Source organism: Vidua chalybeata, chromosome 5 (assembly GCF_026979565.1).
Source record: "Vidua chalybeata isolate OUT-0048 chromosome 5, bVidCha1 merged haplotype, whole genome shotgun sequence".
Lineage (NCBI taxonomy): Eukaryota > Metazoa > Chordata > Aves > Passeriformes > Viduidae > Vidua > Vidua chalybeata.
In genome coordinates, this window is record NC_071534.1 from 71,066,182 (window position 1) to 71,083,350 (window position 17,169).

Here is a 17,169-nt window from a genome sequence, read left to right on the forward strand (position 1 = left end):
TCCCTGCAGGAAGGGTGGAATAACCAGAGGAATAACCAGGTTGCAGCAGGTAGGGATAATGGGATCATTTAAGGATTTATTTTCCACCTGCACTGGCTCTGGCCTGGCTTGTAGGCACGGCGCTGAGGGAGCTTCCCCAGCCCCACTCCCAGCAGCTGAGGGTGGGAAGGGTTCCTGGAAGCAGCACCTCAGGATTGCTCCTGCAAGTGGCACCTCAAGAATTGCTCCTGGAAGTGGCACCTGGGGAGGAGGAAGTGCCAAAAGCCCCAGCTGGGAGGAGGGAGAGGGGAAGCCCCAGGCGGGCTCAGCTCAGCTTTGGGACCGCGATAGGATCAAAGCCCAGTTCCTGTGTGGGAAGGCCGTGCCACTGAGCCACCCTGGAGAGCTGCTCCAAGGCTTTCCCTCAGTTCTCCCGGCACTTGGCATGGCTGTGCCAGCCAGGGAGTGGGGAAGGATCGCTCCGGACTGAACAGCTCGTGTTGAGGATGGAGAGCAGCCCGAACAGGAATTATTTATTGCTGCTGGCAATTCCAGCTGTGGCACTGGGGTGGCTGCAGGGAGCAGGGACTGTGCCAGAGCCACAAACGCAAGCCAGAGCAGCACAGCCTGGGAAGCACCACGGAACCAGGAAATGTTTTCCAGCAGGAAACTCCTTCCTGCAGGAAACGCTCCTGTCTCACCCTTGGCACACAGAGATGCTGCAGGATCTCAGCCTGGAGCCGCTGCTCCCGGGACTGAAGTGAATCAGACCAGAGGCCAGGACTGGTTTCCAGAATTTGGCTTTACTTCGCAGTACAGAAATCATTTGGAGCCTTCAGGAGACACGAGAAGCACAGGCTCTGTCATGCCGATACCGCAGCGCCGTTTGGTCCATCCGAGAAGCCACCAGGGGACAGAAAATACTTCCACATCTTGCCTGCTCTGTAATTTGTTCTCTCAATTTTATTAAGATTAAAACACAAAGGAGCCTGAGGCACAGCTGTGTCCCAACCGATGTAAACGGGTTTAGAAGCTTAAGTGGAGGTTAAGTTCTGTGCCCAGAACGAAGCCAACATTTGCTGCTACAATAGGTGTGGGCTTTGTCCATGATACAACTTTGCCACAGAGTTAAGATTGATGGGAGAGACTTTTAGGGATGCTGTCCACAATTATGGAGTGCTCAGTTTCTATTTTCCTTGATATCAGGTTTGAGTGACATCAGCGTCACATCTACGAGCTCACCAGAAGCACAGGATTGTGAAGGATGTTTTACAAATGATTAAAAAGACAAGGTAAGACACAGCTGTCAATGAGTTATTTCAAATCTGCACCCACGTCTACGTCTGCAAAAATAATAATAAGTTCAGTCTGCCTTTCGCTTACGAGGTTAGTCAGGAATACCAGTCAGGAATTTGCCAGATTCTGGACAGCAGCCCTACTAGAATGAAATAATTAACACATGATATCCAAAAAGGGAACATTACCAGTGCAGTACTCTTCAATCTCTCAGAGATGGGATTACAAAAGCAGGCCTTACAATATTGAATTTCGTACAGTGTTCATTAAGTTCCTTATATATTCATATTAGCCGATTTAAACTTCTCCTAATTAGAGACTCTCATTACTGCTGCTCCTCCTCCCCGTAGATGTCGTTCTTCTTGCGTTTCATCTCCTCGAAGTCGAACTCTGATCCCATCATCCTCTTATAAATATCTTTGATGTCGTCGCACGTCGTCTCGAAGTGGGTGGTGGCGTCGTAGGTGCGCGAGATGAAGATCTGGAAGCAGAAGCAGCGTTGGAGCCCCGAGCTGGAGCTTGTCCCCTCCCAGCCCGGCTCAGCCCTCACTCACCTGGCTCTCGGTTCCGGGGTCGGTCGGTGCAAACAGGTCACTGATGCTCACAAACCTGGGGAAAGGGAGAAAAAGCCTTGGTTTGGGTTTGGAAAAAGGATGGTTTCGGAGCAGGAACGCTTCGATGCAAGGGCAGCGCTCAAGGCGCTGAGCAAACTGAGCCTGAACAGCTCTTGGCAGCCTCCGGATGTCCCAGCAGACATGGGACATGTCTGGGGGGCTGGCTGAGGACTCACTTCTGCTCAATGGGCTCCAAGAGGTCCAAGGCTGGCTTGATCTCCTTCTCCGGGTCCGCGGTCTCCACGGTGGTGCTGGCGATGGCGATGTACTTGCCCTGCGCCGCCACGTTGTGAGCAGAGGAGATCATGCACACGTAGATATCTGGGGGGACAGGGCACAGCTGCAGCCCAAAACCTCCTCAGCCTCATCCCAAAAACCTCCTCAGCCTCATCCCAAAACCTCCTCAGGCTCATCCCAAAACCTTCTCTGGACTCATCCCAAAAACCTCCTCAGCCTCATCCCAAAACCTCCTCAGGCTCATCCCAAAACCTTCTCTGGACTCATCCCAAAAACCTCCTCAGCCTCATCCCAGAAACCTCCTCCAGCCTCATCCCAAAAACCTCCTCAGCCTCATCCCAAAACCTTCTGCGGCCTCATCCCAAAAACCTCCTCAGCCTCATCCCAAAACCTCCTCCAGCCTCATCCCAAAACACTGCCCTGACATTTGGCACCCCCTGGATTGTTTAGAGAACCTGCAGTGAGTCCCTTTCCCTACGTGCTCTCATCTCCTAGCTGAGCAGCCTGGACATGGGAGATCCCCAAAATTCAGTTTCCCTTGATGGCTCCCAAAATCTGGTGGGATTCGCAGTGCTCTGTTCCAGGCTGAGGCAGCCTCTCACCCACCTCTCCCAGTCTGGGGCATTTCCTGACGCAGGTTCCTGACCCAGGTTCCTCACGAGGTTTTCCGACCACAGGCTCCTCCCTAACTGCTCTGAACTGCAGCTCAGCCTTGCTGGGCCCTAAAAGCCCCTGGAGCAGGGCACGAGGCGTCCATGGCCCTGTGTGATCCTCGCCTCATGCGCAGACAGGCCGGGAACGCCGCCCTGCCTCACCCAGGTGCTGAGACTGCCCTGCACGCACCTGATTTCCGGTTGACCTGGTTCTGTGGAATGATGATCTGGCACGAGTTGGCATCGTTTGTGTTCTTGATGGGGTGGCTCAGGATGCAGATGACCCGGATCACCTGGCCCACCTTCGTCACGCGGTCCGACACGTAGCTGGGGTCGCAGATGAGCTGTTTGCAGCGAGCCACCTGAGCACCAGCGTGGAAACATCACCCAGGTCACGTCAAAAATGGTTTTTCCAGAAACGATTTACAATTTATCAATCTGAAGCCTCCAGGCTGCACACACTTTGGTCTCTAGCATGGATTGTCACCTCTGCTCCCGGCCAGGACACGTCATTCCCACCCCAAGGGACACGTTATCCCACCAGCAAGTGCTAAACTGTCCCATCAGTGCCCGCTCCAGTCAGGAGCGCACTGAGAGCTCCCAGGCTGGCAGCATTCCCAGTTCTATCCAGCCAGGTGGAGGAGAAGCTGCAGGAAAGCCACGTGCCAGCTGTCAGAGAGCAGCTGAGAGTGCCAAGGGCAGAGCTGGTTCTGAGCTGGACACAAGGAACAGCCCCTTCCTGAATTATTCACTGCCAGGCCATGGAGAATTCATCCCAACTCCTGGAGCAGGGACGCTGAGGACTCTGGCCATCAGGACACTGCCCTCAGCAAGCTGGCACAGGGACAACAGCCCCAGCCCAGCACGTTTGGCCCTTGGGCTTAAGGAAGGGTTTTCTCTGTGTTTGTTGTGATCATACCCAAAAGATGTGAGTTCTGAGGGGCAGATGTGGGGCGGGGAGCAGGGAAGGTGGGAAGGGTCCGTACCTCCCCCTCGGACTTGACCCCGACCACTTTGCCGTTCTCTATGACGATCTCCTCGATGGGCTTGTTGAGCATGTAGGTGCCTCCGTAGATTGCACTGAGCCTGCAACAGGAAAATCCCTTCAGCACCTCCAGGGCTGGACTTGAACAGCCCTTCCAGCCCCTAGGGTCTGCTCCTCTTGCATAAACCCCTCCTCAGACCTAAACCTCCTCAAAATCCTCTGCTTAAACACAAGGGATAAATACTCTGCCAACAGCATCTCTCAGCAAATCCAGAGGTGAACGAGCCCACAAGGAAAGAATCTCAGGTGGAGGAACCACCTCTTAATTAAGTGAAAGAACCATTAAGGACCACAGTATTTTATGCAGCATCACATTCTGGAAGCTCAAGCAGTGACTCCACACCCCACTGGAGGAAGGGCAGAGTGAAAGCCAGGTGCTCACCTTGCAAATCCCTGGGGCAGCTCTCCAAGGCCATAGAGGGGGTACAGGTAGGGGCTCTTCCCGTATCGAGCCAGCGACTCGCTGTACAGCTTAATCCTGTTGATTGTTTCTTGGCAGGGTTGATCTAGATAGCTGGGAAGGACAGTTACACCATTTGGGATGTTTCCCAAACCAGCACTTCCAGCAGAATATTCTGGAAAGCAAACCACTGACTTCCCATGACATTTCCTTCCCACCCTGCAGCTGCTCCTGGCAGTGCTTCCCTGAGAGTTCCCTTTAAGGAGCACTCAGTGGCACAAGTTTTACTCAGGAACCCTCCAAGTTTAAAATAACCAATCAATCCCATCATAACCCCAAATCCTGGGATTTGAGGGAGCAACTGACCACCCCCACTTACTCATCAGTCCTGTAGAGAGCGAGGGCATGGCCTGTGAAGTCAATGACATCTTGGCCCAGGTCAAACTTCTTGTACACATCCCTCATGGTGGTTTTCTTGGGATCCACGCCCTCGAAGGTCCGCGGGTCGTTCTCGTCAAAGTTGGCCACGTACACCAGGAATTTCCTGAACCGGCGCTTCTCAAACAAGCCCATTAAACCTGAAACCAGGGGTTTGTGAGAATTCAGAACCAGGGGTTTGTGAGAATTCAGAACCAGGGGTTTGTGAGAATTCAGAACCAGGGGTTTGTGAGAATTCAGAACCAGGGGTTTGTGAGAATTCAGAATCAGGGGTTTGTGAGAATTCAGAACCAGGGGTTTGTGAGAATTCAGAACCAGGGGTTTGTGAGAATTCAGAACCAGGGGTTTGTGAGAATTCAGCAGAACCAGGGTTTTGGCAGAACTCAGATCCTCAGACTTGTGTGGTTTTTCCATTATCAGCAGTGGGTCAGAACCTCTGAGTGTTCAAACAAGGAATGGTTTGGCTGGGAAAGGACCTTCAAGGGCCTTAGTTCCACTTCCCTGGGATACCTCCCACTGTCCCAGGCTGCTCCAAACCCTGTTCAACCTGGCCTTGGGCAATGCCAGGGATCCAGGGGCAGCCCCAGCTGCTCTAGGAATTCCAGCCCAGCCAGGAATTCCTTCCCAAGATCCTGTCTAACCCTGCCTTCCTTCAGCCTAAGGCCATTCCCCTTTGTCCTGTCCCTCAAACCCCAAACATGAGGCTGGACAAGGCACCATTTCTGCACTTGAATTCTCCACAAATTGCAGATGCAAGACTGGAAACGTGAGGGCAGAGGCAGCACCTCCACTCCTGCCAGGATGAGTGTCTTGGAGACCACACATGAGACATGGGCAAAGTGAAGGAATTCCAGATTCCTTCAGCACACAGGAATATCTGCCATGAGGAAGGCTCAGACCTACAGATCTGGGGCCTTAACTGCAGGAGTCACTTTATCAGAAGATTTTTCAGAGGTGCTGCTGAACACATCCCACGTCTGGAGCTCATGGAATGCCCTCTAGATCTGAATGGATTTCACCACACTATTAGCTTTATTTGAGGAGTGAAATTTAAGTAGGCAACAATTAAGGTTTGAGGTGCCACACGTTGGAATTAGTCATTCCAATTTGCCTGCAATGTTTTTCACATGCACAATTCCAACAAGGGCATGACATCAAATATTTATGGCAGAGCTGGGAGCACGAGCCCCAGATGGAACCTCTTGAGGAAGGAAAACACTGCCAGGTTCTCAGCAGAATCTCACTGAACAGGCAGCTTGGAAGCTCCAAGAAAACAGGGCTCAGCAAACCCAAGGCTCACACTGCAAGGGGTGTTTGAAGTCAAAGAGGTGCAGGAGAACCCTGAGGATGCTCCTTAACACATGAGGAGCATTAAGAATATCCCAAGGGATGGGTTTTCCTCTGTTCAGGGGATTCAGAGGGAACAAATAAGGTGCAGCTACTCACTGGAGGCCAAAGCTTCTGCCTCAGTGGAAGGAACTTTGTAGATCTTTCCTCCCTTGTAGACGAAGCTGCCCTCGATCACCTTGAAGTCCAAGTAACGAGTGACTTCTGTGTAGAGCAGCATCTTTACCAACTGACCTGCAAGGGGTTTGGCACAGTCAAACACGGACACAGCAGCTCCCAAGGCAACAAACCCTTCCCCATGCTCAATTCCCACAGCAGGCTGAAGATAAGCTGGGACTAAAGCATCCAAGCCTTGGCTGGGATCTATCCGTTCTTCCACTGCAGCAGCCCTGAGCCAGGCACTGCTCCATCCATCCATCCATCCCTCATCCAATCCATCCATCCATCATCCATCCATCCATCCATCCATCCAATCCATCATCCATCCATCCATCCATCCATCATCCATCCATCCATCCATCCATCCACCCATCCATCATCCATCCATCCATCCATCCATCCCTCATCCATCCATCCAATCCATCCATCATCCATCCATCATCCATCCATCATCCATCCATCATCCATCCATCCATCCATCCATCCATCATCCATCCATCCATCCATCCATCATCCATTCATCCATCATCCATCCATGATCCATCATCCATTCATCCATCATCCATCCATCATCCATCATCCATCCATCCATCCAATCCATCCATCATCCATCCATCCATCCATCCATCCATCCATCATCCATCCATCCATCCATCCATCCATCATCCATCCATCCAATCCATCATCCATCCATCATCCATCCATCCATCCATCCATCCATCCATCCATCCATCCATCCATCCATCCAATCCATCCATCCATCCATCCATCCATCCATCCATCCATCCATCATCCATCCATCCATCCATCATCCATCCATCCATCCATCCATCCATCCATCCATCCATCCATCCATCCATCCATCATCCATCCATCCAATCCATCATCCATCCATCCATCCATCCATCCATCCATCCATCCATCCATCCATCCATCCATCCATCCATCATCCATCAAATCCATCCCCTGGTGCTCCAGGATGAGATTCCAGCAGCCAGGGGCTGGTTTTAGGCAAAGGGAACTGGCCCTGCACTGGAAACCACTTCACTGATGGGGGTTTGCTCTAGACCAGTCCAGTACTGGAGCACACAGATTCAAGAATAAGGATTATAGGGAATGACAGTGCCTGTCCTATTCCAGCACCCAGCACCAGCCCAAGGAATATCTGGGAGCTCAGGATCACTCACCATTAGCCATAAGGAATTTTGGAATGAGGTCCACGTTCCAGTCTCTTCCCCGCCCCATAGATTCTGGTGGAGTTCCCGGGAGATTAAACCTTTTGTAGAGCTTTGGAGAGAGAATACAGAACTTATTATAGCCCAGGAAATCTGTCTGGGTGTCATTTCTCCCACACATGGACACACTTTCCACCCCCACAGCTCCAGGCTGAACACAAGCTCTTCAGAGCCAGCTTCTGGCTGCAGTTTTAGCTCCAATTTGAGTTTGGAACACACAAATGCATCCAGTGAATTGTTACAGTAAGAAGCAGGCAGTGTAATTCTGCTCATCCAGGCTTTGGGAATTTATGAACCTGATGAACTGTTTAGCATGACATTTCTTAGTCCAATTTACAATTTAGCTGAAGAATTTTAACACCCAGCTGTAACAGCTCTGGAACGCTCCGTGCTGGGATTTGCTCGGATTCCAGCTGGGAATTACAGGAAACAAGCACAACCCACCAACTCCAAACACCCCACACTGTTACCTGCTGAGGAAGTCCCATAAAACTTCCTGACTCAAAGGAAACCCTTACAGTCATTATTTGAAGCCACCCCAAGGGTAACTGGGAATAAATCCCCTTTCTGTGTCCAGGAAGGACACAAGGCTGGGTGTCTCCACACTTACATCTTCCAGGGGTGTAATGGAAGCACTTTCCCCTCCATAGTAAGAGTTCCGATCCATGTGAAGGACTTTCTTTCCATTCACTGACATAATCCCGGAGAGGATGCATTCCTGCAGGAAGGAAAGGATGCAAGGGACAGGTCAGCTGCACTGGAGCCTCCTCCTTCCCATTTTTCCTAAGAGCATGTTCAGACAGCTCCACTGCTGCCCTATGCAAACAAGCACAGCAGTTGCCTCATTCCAGAATTCAGGCGCCTCTTGGAGGCAGATTAACCTCTTAATAAATTTATTGTCTGCTCTGGGCAAGCCAAGCAAGGGATTAGAGATTGTGTGTAGGTTGTGATCCCTACACAACCACCATCTAGCAGGGCTTCCCAGAGGAAATTTTTGGGAATTCCACGCATTTGAGCCAAAGGAAAATGTGTCCTCTAAGGCACCAGCTATCCGTTTAAGGATGTCCACAGAGAGGCAGCAGGAGCATGAAGTCTTACCTGAACTTCAACCAGTCTCCTCAGAACCTCAATTATTAATATTTGCCACACTGGGACACTCAGAATAATCAGCAGCTTCTCTCAGAGAGCAGCATAAAGAAAAAATGAAGGCATCTGGGGTGCTTTATCAGCTCAGCTTTGCTTTCCTTGCTCTATGCCCACTGAGGCTCCCTGGAGCAGCAGATCAGCTGCTGTGTCTGACTGCAGCAGCAAGAGGCTGAGCCTCACCACAGAGCACACACAGGCTGCAGAACCAGCTCAGGCCTTGCACAACTAAATCCCCATTAAAACACAACTTTGCACCAGCTCTGGCATTCCCCAGCCAAAGAGCTTAACAAAAACTTCAATGTTTGTGTGCTTAGGACAGCTTATCTTGGAGGTTTTACTGATCTTGCTGTGCCTCAGCTCCCTCCAGCAGCAGAATTCTGGCTGCAGCTGAGCTCCCATTCACCACCATGATCTCACTGGTAGGTCCTGGCCACATCTCACGTGATGGGTGAGGCTTTTGGAGGGGGCTTGAAGCAACCTGGTCCAGTGGAAGGTGTCCCAGCCGTGGCAGGATGGCTTTTAAGGTCCTCTCCACCCAAACCTTTCACTCAGTTTGTAAACCCCCATCCAGCTGCTGGAGAGATGCAACCACTGCACATCTGACAGGATTCCTGCAGGCAGGCTGGCCCTCCTGCAGAGATCTGTCTCCAGGAGATCCTTCCTGTTTACTCCACAAGCACCTCAGTCAGGACTCTCCTCCTGTGTCACTTCCCCCACGTGTGGAGTGCAGGAGGTTCATTTCCAACTCCAGACTGACCAATGCAGGTATCAGGCAGGAAAACCACGAACACCAGGAGCTTCCCACTGTGGATTGTTTGTGTAAATCCTGACTCCAGTCAATCCTCGGTGTAAAGGAAGCCGTAAAATCAACTTGCCAGCCACGGCCGCTCTCAGGGGTTGTTTTGTTCTAAGGTCAGACATCTGTAGGTGCAGGGATGGTTGGCAGGGATCACTGGCTGAGGATCTGCTGTGCTGGTGCTTCCAGGTGGCAATGGAAAAACCTTCTCCTTTGGGATAGCAGGGCACTGCTGGCCAGTCTGTCACCCACCAGGATGTCACCAAAACCCAGCCAAGGACCTGAGGAGCAAAGCTGGAGCTGCCTCACGCACAGCAAGGACGCTCTGAGTTGAATCCCTGAAGTCATGGAAGATTTCCAGCATGGTGCCCACAAGGCTTCATGATCACCACGTGGACTGTGAATAGTGAGCCACAGTGCTTCCCACAAAAGCTCTCCACGATCCATCAGCTGCTCCTTCCACTGTACTGTCCTTCCAAGGATCCTACAAGGTCCCTCCTTGTTCCCCCACAGGCTGGAGCAAGCAGAGATCCTCCCAGCAGATGCAGCTGCACCAAAGCCGGTGTGAAGCCACTACTCAAGGTCTACGACGAAGAGTAACCCCAGGAGTGAAAGTGGCTACAGCGTTAATGATTAACCACACCCAAGGCAGGACTGTCACACCAAGGGCCTCGTCACCAACCAGTTACATTCACAGAGCTCTGTGGTTGGACTCCTTGCTCTACCCCGTGATTTATCCCCCCTGGAACATCTCCCAGAACCGTGGCTCACCAGCTCTGCCAGATGGTGGCACAGGACTGCAAGTGTCCATGCTGGAGCTGAGCCACAAGGAAGCCAACCGGGATTTCAAGACTAAATAAGTACCAAAAGGAGGGTAAGTAAAAGCTTACTGCTTACTGCACAAGCCACATCCACTGGTCTGGATGTCAGCTGATTTCAGTCACCCACTTAACCTCAAAGCATTCCTTTTTCTGTCTTCTCAGAAGAGGGTGTGCATCCCTTGGAGTGAATCTGGGCACCAGCAGAAGATACAAGAGGCCTTAAGTAACTCTCCACTCTTCTTTCATACCCATTAAACACCGCTGTGGGGACTGGAGCTATTACACTGCTGCTTAACCCAAGGCTCACTGAACACACTGAAATCCTGCACAGCCCTTTCAGGCCACTTCCCTCTGCAGCCATGATGGCCATGAAGCACCCGGGCTGCACAATGGATTTATCCTCCCAGCTCAGCAATTCCTTTGGATGCCACGCTGGCCGCGGGACCGGGAACCGCTTGATGTGTGACGCTGTCATTTGGGTCAGGGAGCGAGGAAAACAAACAGCCTGTGCTGATAAGGGGAGGGCTGGGGAGAGTTTAGAGTGCAAATAAAAAAGGGGAAGTGCCACAGTTCAAATCTGTGCATTTTGTGCCGCTTTATAAAACGTCGCCACCACCAAACAGGAACAGGGAGCAGCTGCTGACAGCAGCAGCAGGATGGAGCAGGGAGAGCTCCGGGTATCCAGGTCCAACAGAATCCATGCAAATTGCAGTCACGCTGCTACTACAATGCACTGCCTCAGCCAGTTCAGGTTACGAGCTCCCAGGAGCTCATTGTGCTGCTGAATGAACGATCCGAGTGCCATCGATGTCGTCTGCTGCAAATGGCCAGGGAACCAGGGAAAACCAGCACTGGGAATGTGGGGACAGCACATCCACTGTGAGTCCATGGAAATAAAAATACGGAGTAACTTGGAGGTATTGGTGCTTCCACGCTTGCTTAAGAGCATCAGCTCCTCCCTGGAGGGCAGGAGCTGGTCATGACCAGACCCTGTGCATGCAGAGGCCTTGAGGAATGGAGGGAAGCAAGGAGGTTTCCGTGGATTTTCTCCAAGTAGGGCGGCAGTTCAGAAAGGCTCAGACAGCCCGATGGAAACTCGAGCCAGCGCCGCTCCTGTAACGGCGCCGAGGGGAGGATTGGGCACTGAGCATTGAGCAAAATCCCTTCGGCTTCGGTGGTCTGGCACCACCAGGCTCTTTCTTTGAAAGGCAGGGCTTGCCGTGGCCAGAGAGAGTCACACAGTGGCTGGGCTTGGAAGGGACTCTGGAGATCCTTGCTCCAACCTAAGCAGGGTCACCTGGGGCAGGTGACACAGGCAATTCCACCTCTCACCGCCCAACCCAAAGCTCTGCTCATCCTACAACTGCCAAAACAACTCCTCACTGCACTGCAACAATCCCCTCTGCTACCAGGGGATGATGCAAAGGGCAGACTCCAGCTTTCCCTAAAAAACAGGGAAGAAGCTTTTTCCTCCCAAGCCATTCCTCCACCTCAAAGGAATGAAAACAACTGGGAAAGCTGGGTGTCCCCTACAGCAGGTACTCCCACATGGTCCTCACGGTCACTCTGAGGCTCTTTAGGCCACGAGGCTTGGGCCTGTATGAATAAATATATCCTGAACCAGTGAGTTTGGCTCCTCTGCTCCTACAGAAAGTGAATCTGTATCTTTGTGGTGGATTTAAATAGCTTTAACATGGGGAGGCAGCTGGCAGGTAAGAAGCTTAGTTCAGCCTGCAAAGAGTGAAACCTCAGCAGGAACAGAGCATTCACCTACTGAGGCTCAACTGGAGGGTTTAATTATCCCCAAAATTCATGCAAAATAACTTTATAGAGGCACAGAGGGTAAATAACAGAGACTGTCACCAGGCACAACATCCCTCTCTGAAATAACCCAGTGGTGAAGTACCGAGCCACTCCCACAGCAGAGAGGTGGAAATTACGGTGAGCTGAAAAGAGAGGTGTGAAAATACAGCCATGAGGAGCTCTCCAGTCTGTGACCACTGCACCAGATTAAAAACTAGTCTGTGCAGGTCTGCGGGAAGATGATCCCTAATCTGCCACACACGATGCACATGGAAAGCCTAAGGACCTTAAAGCTATTAAAGTTCCAGCACCCTGGAGAAGCCATTCCCACCAGGAATGAGGCAGCTGGAAGATCTACCAGCTCTCATGCAGCCAGAGCCACCAAGGTCAGCAGTAATTCAGGATTATTTTTCCCCACAGGGCTAAGACACATCTCTATGAGCTGGCACTGCAATGGGGTCTCTGATTAGCACACAGAAGGGAAAAGCTGAAATAGTCTGAGTGCCAGTAATCCCAGTCCTACAGCTGCATTTAGTCCTTCGTTACTGTTGAGGAAGAGATTAGCAACTGAAATATTCATGTTGCACTTCCAGATCCATCCCTGTGGAATTTACACGTGCACTCACTGGCCCCAGAGACCCAACCAGAATGACCACTACAATGGGTGTATTTGTGCTCTTTTACAAAGCTTCCAACGACTCATTCTTCCTCTTTAAACCAACAACTGAACTTTCCCTTTGGAAAAAAGAAAAAAACCCCTCCAGATCAGCAGCAGACACACAACCTCAGAGCTACAACAGGAGCCTAATGGGGCTCCAGCAGCAGAATCCAGGACCAGCTTGAAGGAAAGGGAGGCTGCAAACATCACTAGAACTTCCGTGACAGCTCCTCTGGAAAAGGAAAGGAACAACTGGATGCGTTTCCAGCTCCTTCTCCTCAGGTACCACAGGTACCAGGCTCCTTTTCTGCTAGCACCAAAGCTGGAGGAGCAACCTTCAAGCCTCATCTGAGTGCAGGAGAGTCCTTCAGCCCAGCCTGATCCAGCTCTGCTCCGACACCACTCGCCAGCCACAATGGTTGAGCCGACACCAGGAATTCCAGGACCTCTGGTTCCCATTCTTTTCCACATGAGCTGCTCAAGACAAGACGAAGTCCACCCTAATTGGTATTTCAGAGGGAAAGCCAGCACACCAGAAGCAAGATATGCACTCCTGGATATTCCCAGGCTCTGGAGTTTGGTCAGCACACCTTAAAATACGGCCGTAATTTATTCCTTTTAACTCAACCGCTGCTCATTAGCAGGAGCTTGTCTTAAAAGTGATTTCACAAGAGGCCTTTTGTCAAATTTACACTGGCATTTGTCAGTTTGAGATTAAGCCCTGTGTTCACCAACTTGATACCCCGCTCACACTAAAGCATAAATTAACATTTTAATGGAGCTCGGATCTATTGGAGGCCCCTTCACTACAAGCTCATTATATTTCACCTCCCCAAAAGTCCCTTTCCCTGCTTTGCTGAGCTGGGACAGGCTTTAGGACAGACTCCAGCTTTCCCTCTCAAAGGGAAGAAGCTTTTTCCTCCTAAGCCATTCCTCCACCTCAAAGGAAGAGCCTTGAAAGGAATGAAAGCAACTGGGAAAGTTGGGTGTCCCCTAGAGCAGACGCTCCCACACCTTACACATTTCCTTTGTGCCACATCCCAGGTTTGCTACCCTTCTTCCCAAACCCAAAAGAGGGGGATGATAATCCAGCTCTGCCTTTGGTGGGGTCCTGTGTCAGCAGCCCCATCCATCACAGCACCCAAACCACAGGAGGAAATCCACGAGTGGATTTCAATTTCATCTCCAACCCCAGGGGAAGTGGGGGAAAAAATCCCTCCCGGGCCAACCCCAAAGAAATCCCTTTGTCCAGCCACCTTTCCCCACCAACAGGAAGGAACAAAAGCAGGAAAGGCCAGTTGCACAAGGAGGAAAACCTCTCCACCATATTGGATTTTCTAACCCCCTTCTCTAAACAATGCCTCCCATTTGTAACCTGCAATCCACCCTCCCGTGGCATCTCCCGGCCTCCAGGGATGCAGGAACCGGGAGAAATCCTCCCGCAAACCTCCCGGGCAGCGGCACTGCCATGTTTTTATCCCCCAAGGCTGCCTGCGGCGCGGGCTGCATCCTCCACAATAGGACAAAGCCCCACCACGGCTCATCCCCCTCCCTCCGCCGCACCCCCATCAGCTGTCAGCTTTCCTTAGGGATCACCGGGATGCAGCGACATCGCAGGAAAGGGCTTTTTTTTTTTTTGGCGGGGGGAATAAGGGAAATTTGACAGGCTCGCCAGCCTCCCATCCCCCTCCTGCTGCAGTCAGGGCTGGATGGAGCCGAAGGCTGCAAAGGCGGAGCGGGAATGGGGATGGAGAGGCGGGGGATAACCACGGCTGCCTCCACCCTGCACGGACCTGCAGCCACGTTAGGTTTATGCTACGGGGGTGGAGGCGGGAGAAGAGATGCGTGAATGGAAAAAAAATAAGGTAATAATTTAAAAAATAAATAAAAGGCAATAAATGCCCGTCGGCGTTTTATTGTCTGAGTCTCCCCACGCCCTCCCTCTGCAAAACAACCGCATTTTCCTGGGGCCCCCTGGGAACGGCGGGGATCGGGGATGGGGGTATATCCAAACACGAGGAGCTGTTGTAAAACAGATACAAAAATCATATAAAAACCCCACCCGGGGGTCCAGTTAGGGAGGGGGAGAAGGATCCAGGGTGGGGGTGGGATTGGAGCTGCGGGGTGCTGTGAGAATGAATGACGGGGAAATGAGCCAGGGGTTCCCCGGGGGGGTCTCACACACCAGACCCCCGGGGTAATGCTGAGGGGCGGAGGGGGAGGGTCCCAGGCTGGGCTGGAGATGAATGGGAAAGGCTCCAGGGTGGGGGTGGGAATGAAGCCGAGGGGGTGCAGTGATAATTAATGACTGGGGAAAGCACCCAGGGGTTCCCCAGGGGGTCACATACACCAGACCCCCGGTAATTGTGAGGATGGGGACGGGGGGAAGAACCCAGAGAGAGGCGAGGGGGCTATGACGGACAGGTGACAGCTGAAGAAAACGACCTGAATGGGGCGAGTGGGGTGATAATCAGGTGAGAGACTGGGGAGGGGACAGCACACCCTGGGGGAGGGGATAAAGACCCGAGCGCCCGAGGCAGGGGGGGGGTCTCAAACCCAGGCTGGGGGGGGGAGGATCAGGTGATAGACGGGCAAAAGGACAGTGGCGCCAAGGTGGGTGAGAGATGGGGAAGGGGGTCAGCCGCAGAAGCCGGGGGATGGCGGAGGGGGGGCGGAGGGGGGGCGGCGGGGCGGGGCAGGGCGGCGGCCGCCCGCAGCAGGCCCGAGGCGCGAGCGGGCGGCGGCTGCTCCTCACCGTGAGGCCGGTGCCCAGCACGATCACGTCGTACTCCTCATTCATGGCGGCGCGCGGTGTCTCGGGGGTCTCTCGGCCGGGGCTGAGGCGAACCGGGCGCTACGCGGGGGCCGCGGGAGCGCGAGAAAATGGAGCCGCCGCCGTGAGGGGACCGCGCCGGGAGGGGCGGGGCCGGGCCACCTGCGCCCCGCCCGCGCGCCTGCCAATCACAGCCCGATACGCCACGCCATTGGCTGGCAGGGCCGTCACTCAAGGGGCGGGAGCGCTGCGCGCGCGAGCGGCGCTGCCACCGTGGTGGGGGCGCGGCGCGCATGCGCAGTTCCATGGCCGCCCCTAGGGGCTCGGACTGCGCGGGGTGGGGGGGGGGGGGGTCCTAAATTTGGGGGTGCTCCTTAATTTATGGGGTTCTTCAGTTTGGGGGGGCTCCTTTATTTAGTTTAGGGGGGACTTCAGTTTAGGGAGCCCCCCGTTTGGGGGGATTCTTAATTTGGGAGAGTCCTTTATTTGGGGTGGTCTCAGTTTAGGGGGGCCCTTTCATTGGGAATTTAATGGATCCTCAGTTTGGGGGATTCCTCAGTTTTTAGGGAATTTCCTCCACTTGGAGGGGGGCCCTCGGTTTATGGGGGGTTCTTTATTTGATCTAGGTTTGGGGGGGGGTCCTCAGTTTTGGTGGGCTCCTTAACCTGGGGGGTTCCTCAATTTAGGGAATTCATCAAATTGGGGGAGTTTTCAATCTGGGGGGGTCCTCAATTTGGGTTTTTTTCCTCAATTTAGGGGAGGATCCTCTAGTTGGGGGAGTTCTTAATTTTAGGGGACCTCTCATTAGTGGGGGATACAGCTTAAGGGGCTTCTATGTTTGGGGCAAGTCCCCCTATTTGGGGTATCCTTAATTTCGAGGGGATCCTCAGTTTGGGGGTGTTCCTTAATATTGGGCAAGTCCTCAATTTAGGGGGTTCTCTGGGAGCATCCTCAATTTAGGGAGGTCCTTAAATTAGGGTGGGTTGTCAGTTTAATGGGGTCCTTAAATAAATAATGGGTTCCTCAATTTGGGGGTTCCTCAGTTTAAGGGGGGGTTTAATTGGGCCCCCCAATCCCTCCACATCTGATGCTTTTCCATCCCATCCCAGACACCCCATGGACCACTTTTGATGGGAAATTTGCTAACTATCCCAACAAACACCCCTAATTAGGCTGCATTCCTACTTCCCAAAATCCTGTTTGGGGGAAAAAAAGGGGAAGGAAAAGTTCTTTTGGAAAAAAAACTGAATTCCCTGGGGGAGTTTTGCAGGCATAAAGCTGAATCCACATTCCTTTTCTAACCCTCAAAATAATGCACCTTCCCCTTAATGTTTTGAAATGTGTTTCCATGTTTTTAAGGAGTTCCCCCATTGTGTTTCCATGGATATTTGGGAACATTCCCACTGGTTTTTCTCATCAGTAATACTGGGAGGACACAGCTATTCCGTGGCTTATTAAAATGATAAAAAGTGGGAATGAAGCAGCTCCTTGCATTTCCTGCTGTAGGGAGGCCAGAGCTGGATTTATGGATTTAAGGATCCATAGATCCTTACATTTTAAATTTAAGGACTAAATTTAATGGTTTAATTTTTTTTTTTTATTCCTTTTAGAGGGATAAAATCATTTCCTCACCCCACCCAGGGGCTGATCCCAAATTCCTGCTCCAGGGATAGCAAGGTGGGAATTTCCCACTCAAACCCAGCCGTGAGCAGCATGGTTCACAGTGCACACCTTAACTCACTCCCTTCCTGATCTTTAAAATCTGCCAT

At 52.2% G+C, this 17,169-nt stretch overlaps 1 protein-coding gene across 1 annotated transcript; it reads right to left on the bottom strand.

The window, feature by feature from the left end:
- Positions 1-763: 763 nt before the first annotated feature.
- Positions 764-15,552, bottom strand: GDI2 (GDP dissociation inhibitor 2). The gene is made up of 11 exons (XM_053943758.1): positions 15,383-15,552; positions 8,014-8,121; positions 7,356-7,455; positions 6,109-6,243; positions 4,604-4,802; positions 4,207-4,338; positions 3,766-3,865; positions 2,970-3,141; positions 2,066-2,210; positions 1,830-1,884; positions 764-1,756 (listed from the first exon to the last, which is right to left on the bottom strand). Exons 1-11 carry the CDS (start codon positions 15,425-15,427, stop codon positions 1,601-1,603), a joined length of 1,347 nt encoding a protein of 448 aa, XP_053799733.1. The 5' UTR covers positions 15,428-15,552; the 3' UTR covers positions 764-1,600.
- Positions 15,553-17,169: the final 1,617 nt, after the last annotated feature.

What these genes read in the sequence shown, in the direction of transcription:
- GDI2 (XM_053943758.1), bottom strand. Translation starts at nt 15,427, where the DNA reads ATGAATGAGGAGTACGACGTGATCGTGCTGGGCACCGGCCTCACG. An exon ending in GGGTCAAGTCCGAGGGGGAG is followed by an intron (nt 3,142 to 3,765) that starts GTACGGACCCTT and finishes GCTGGTGCTCAG; the next exon opens with GTGGCTCGCTGCAAACAGCT. An exon ending in CCAGGTCAACCGGAAATCAG is followed by an intron (nt 2,211 to 2,969) that starts GTGCGTGCAGGG and finishes CTGTCCCCCCAG; the next exon opens with ATATCTACGTGTGCATGATC.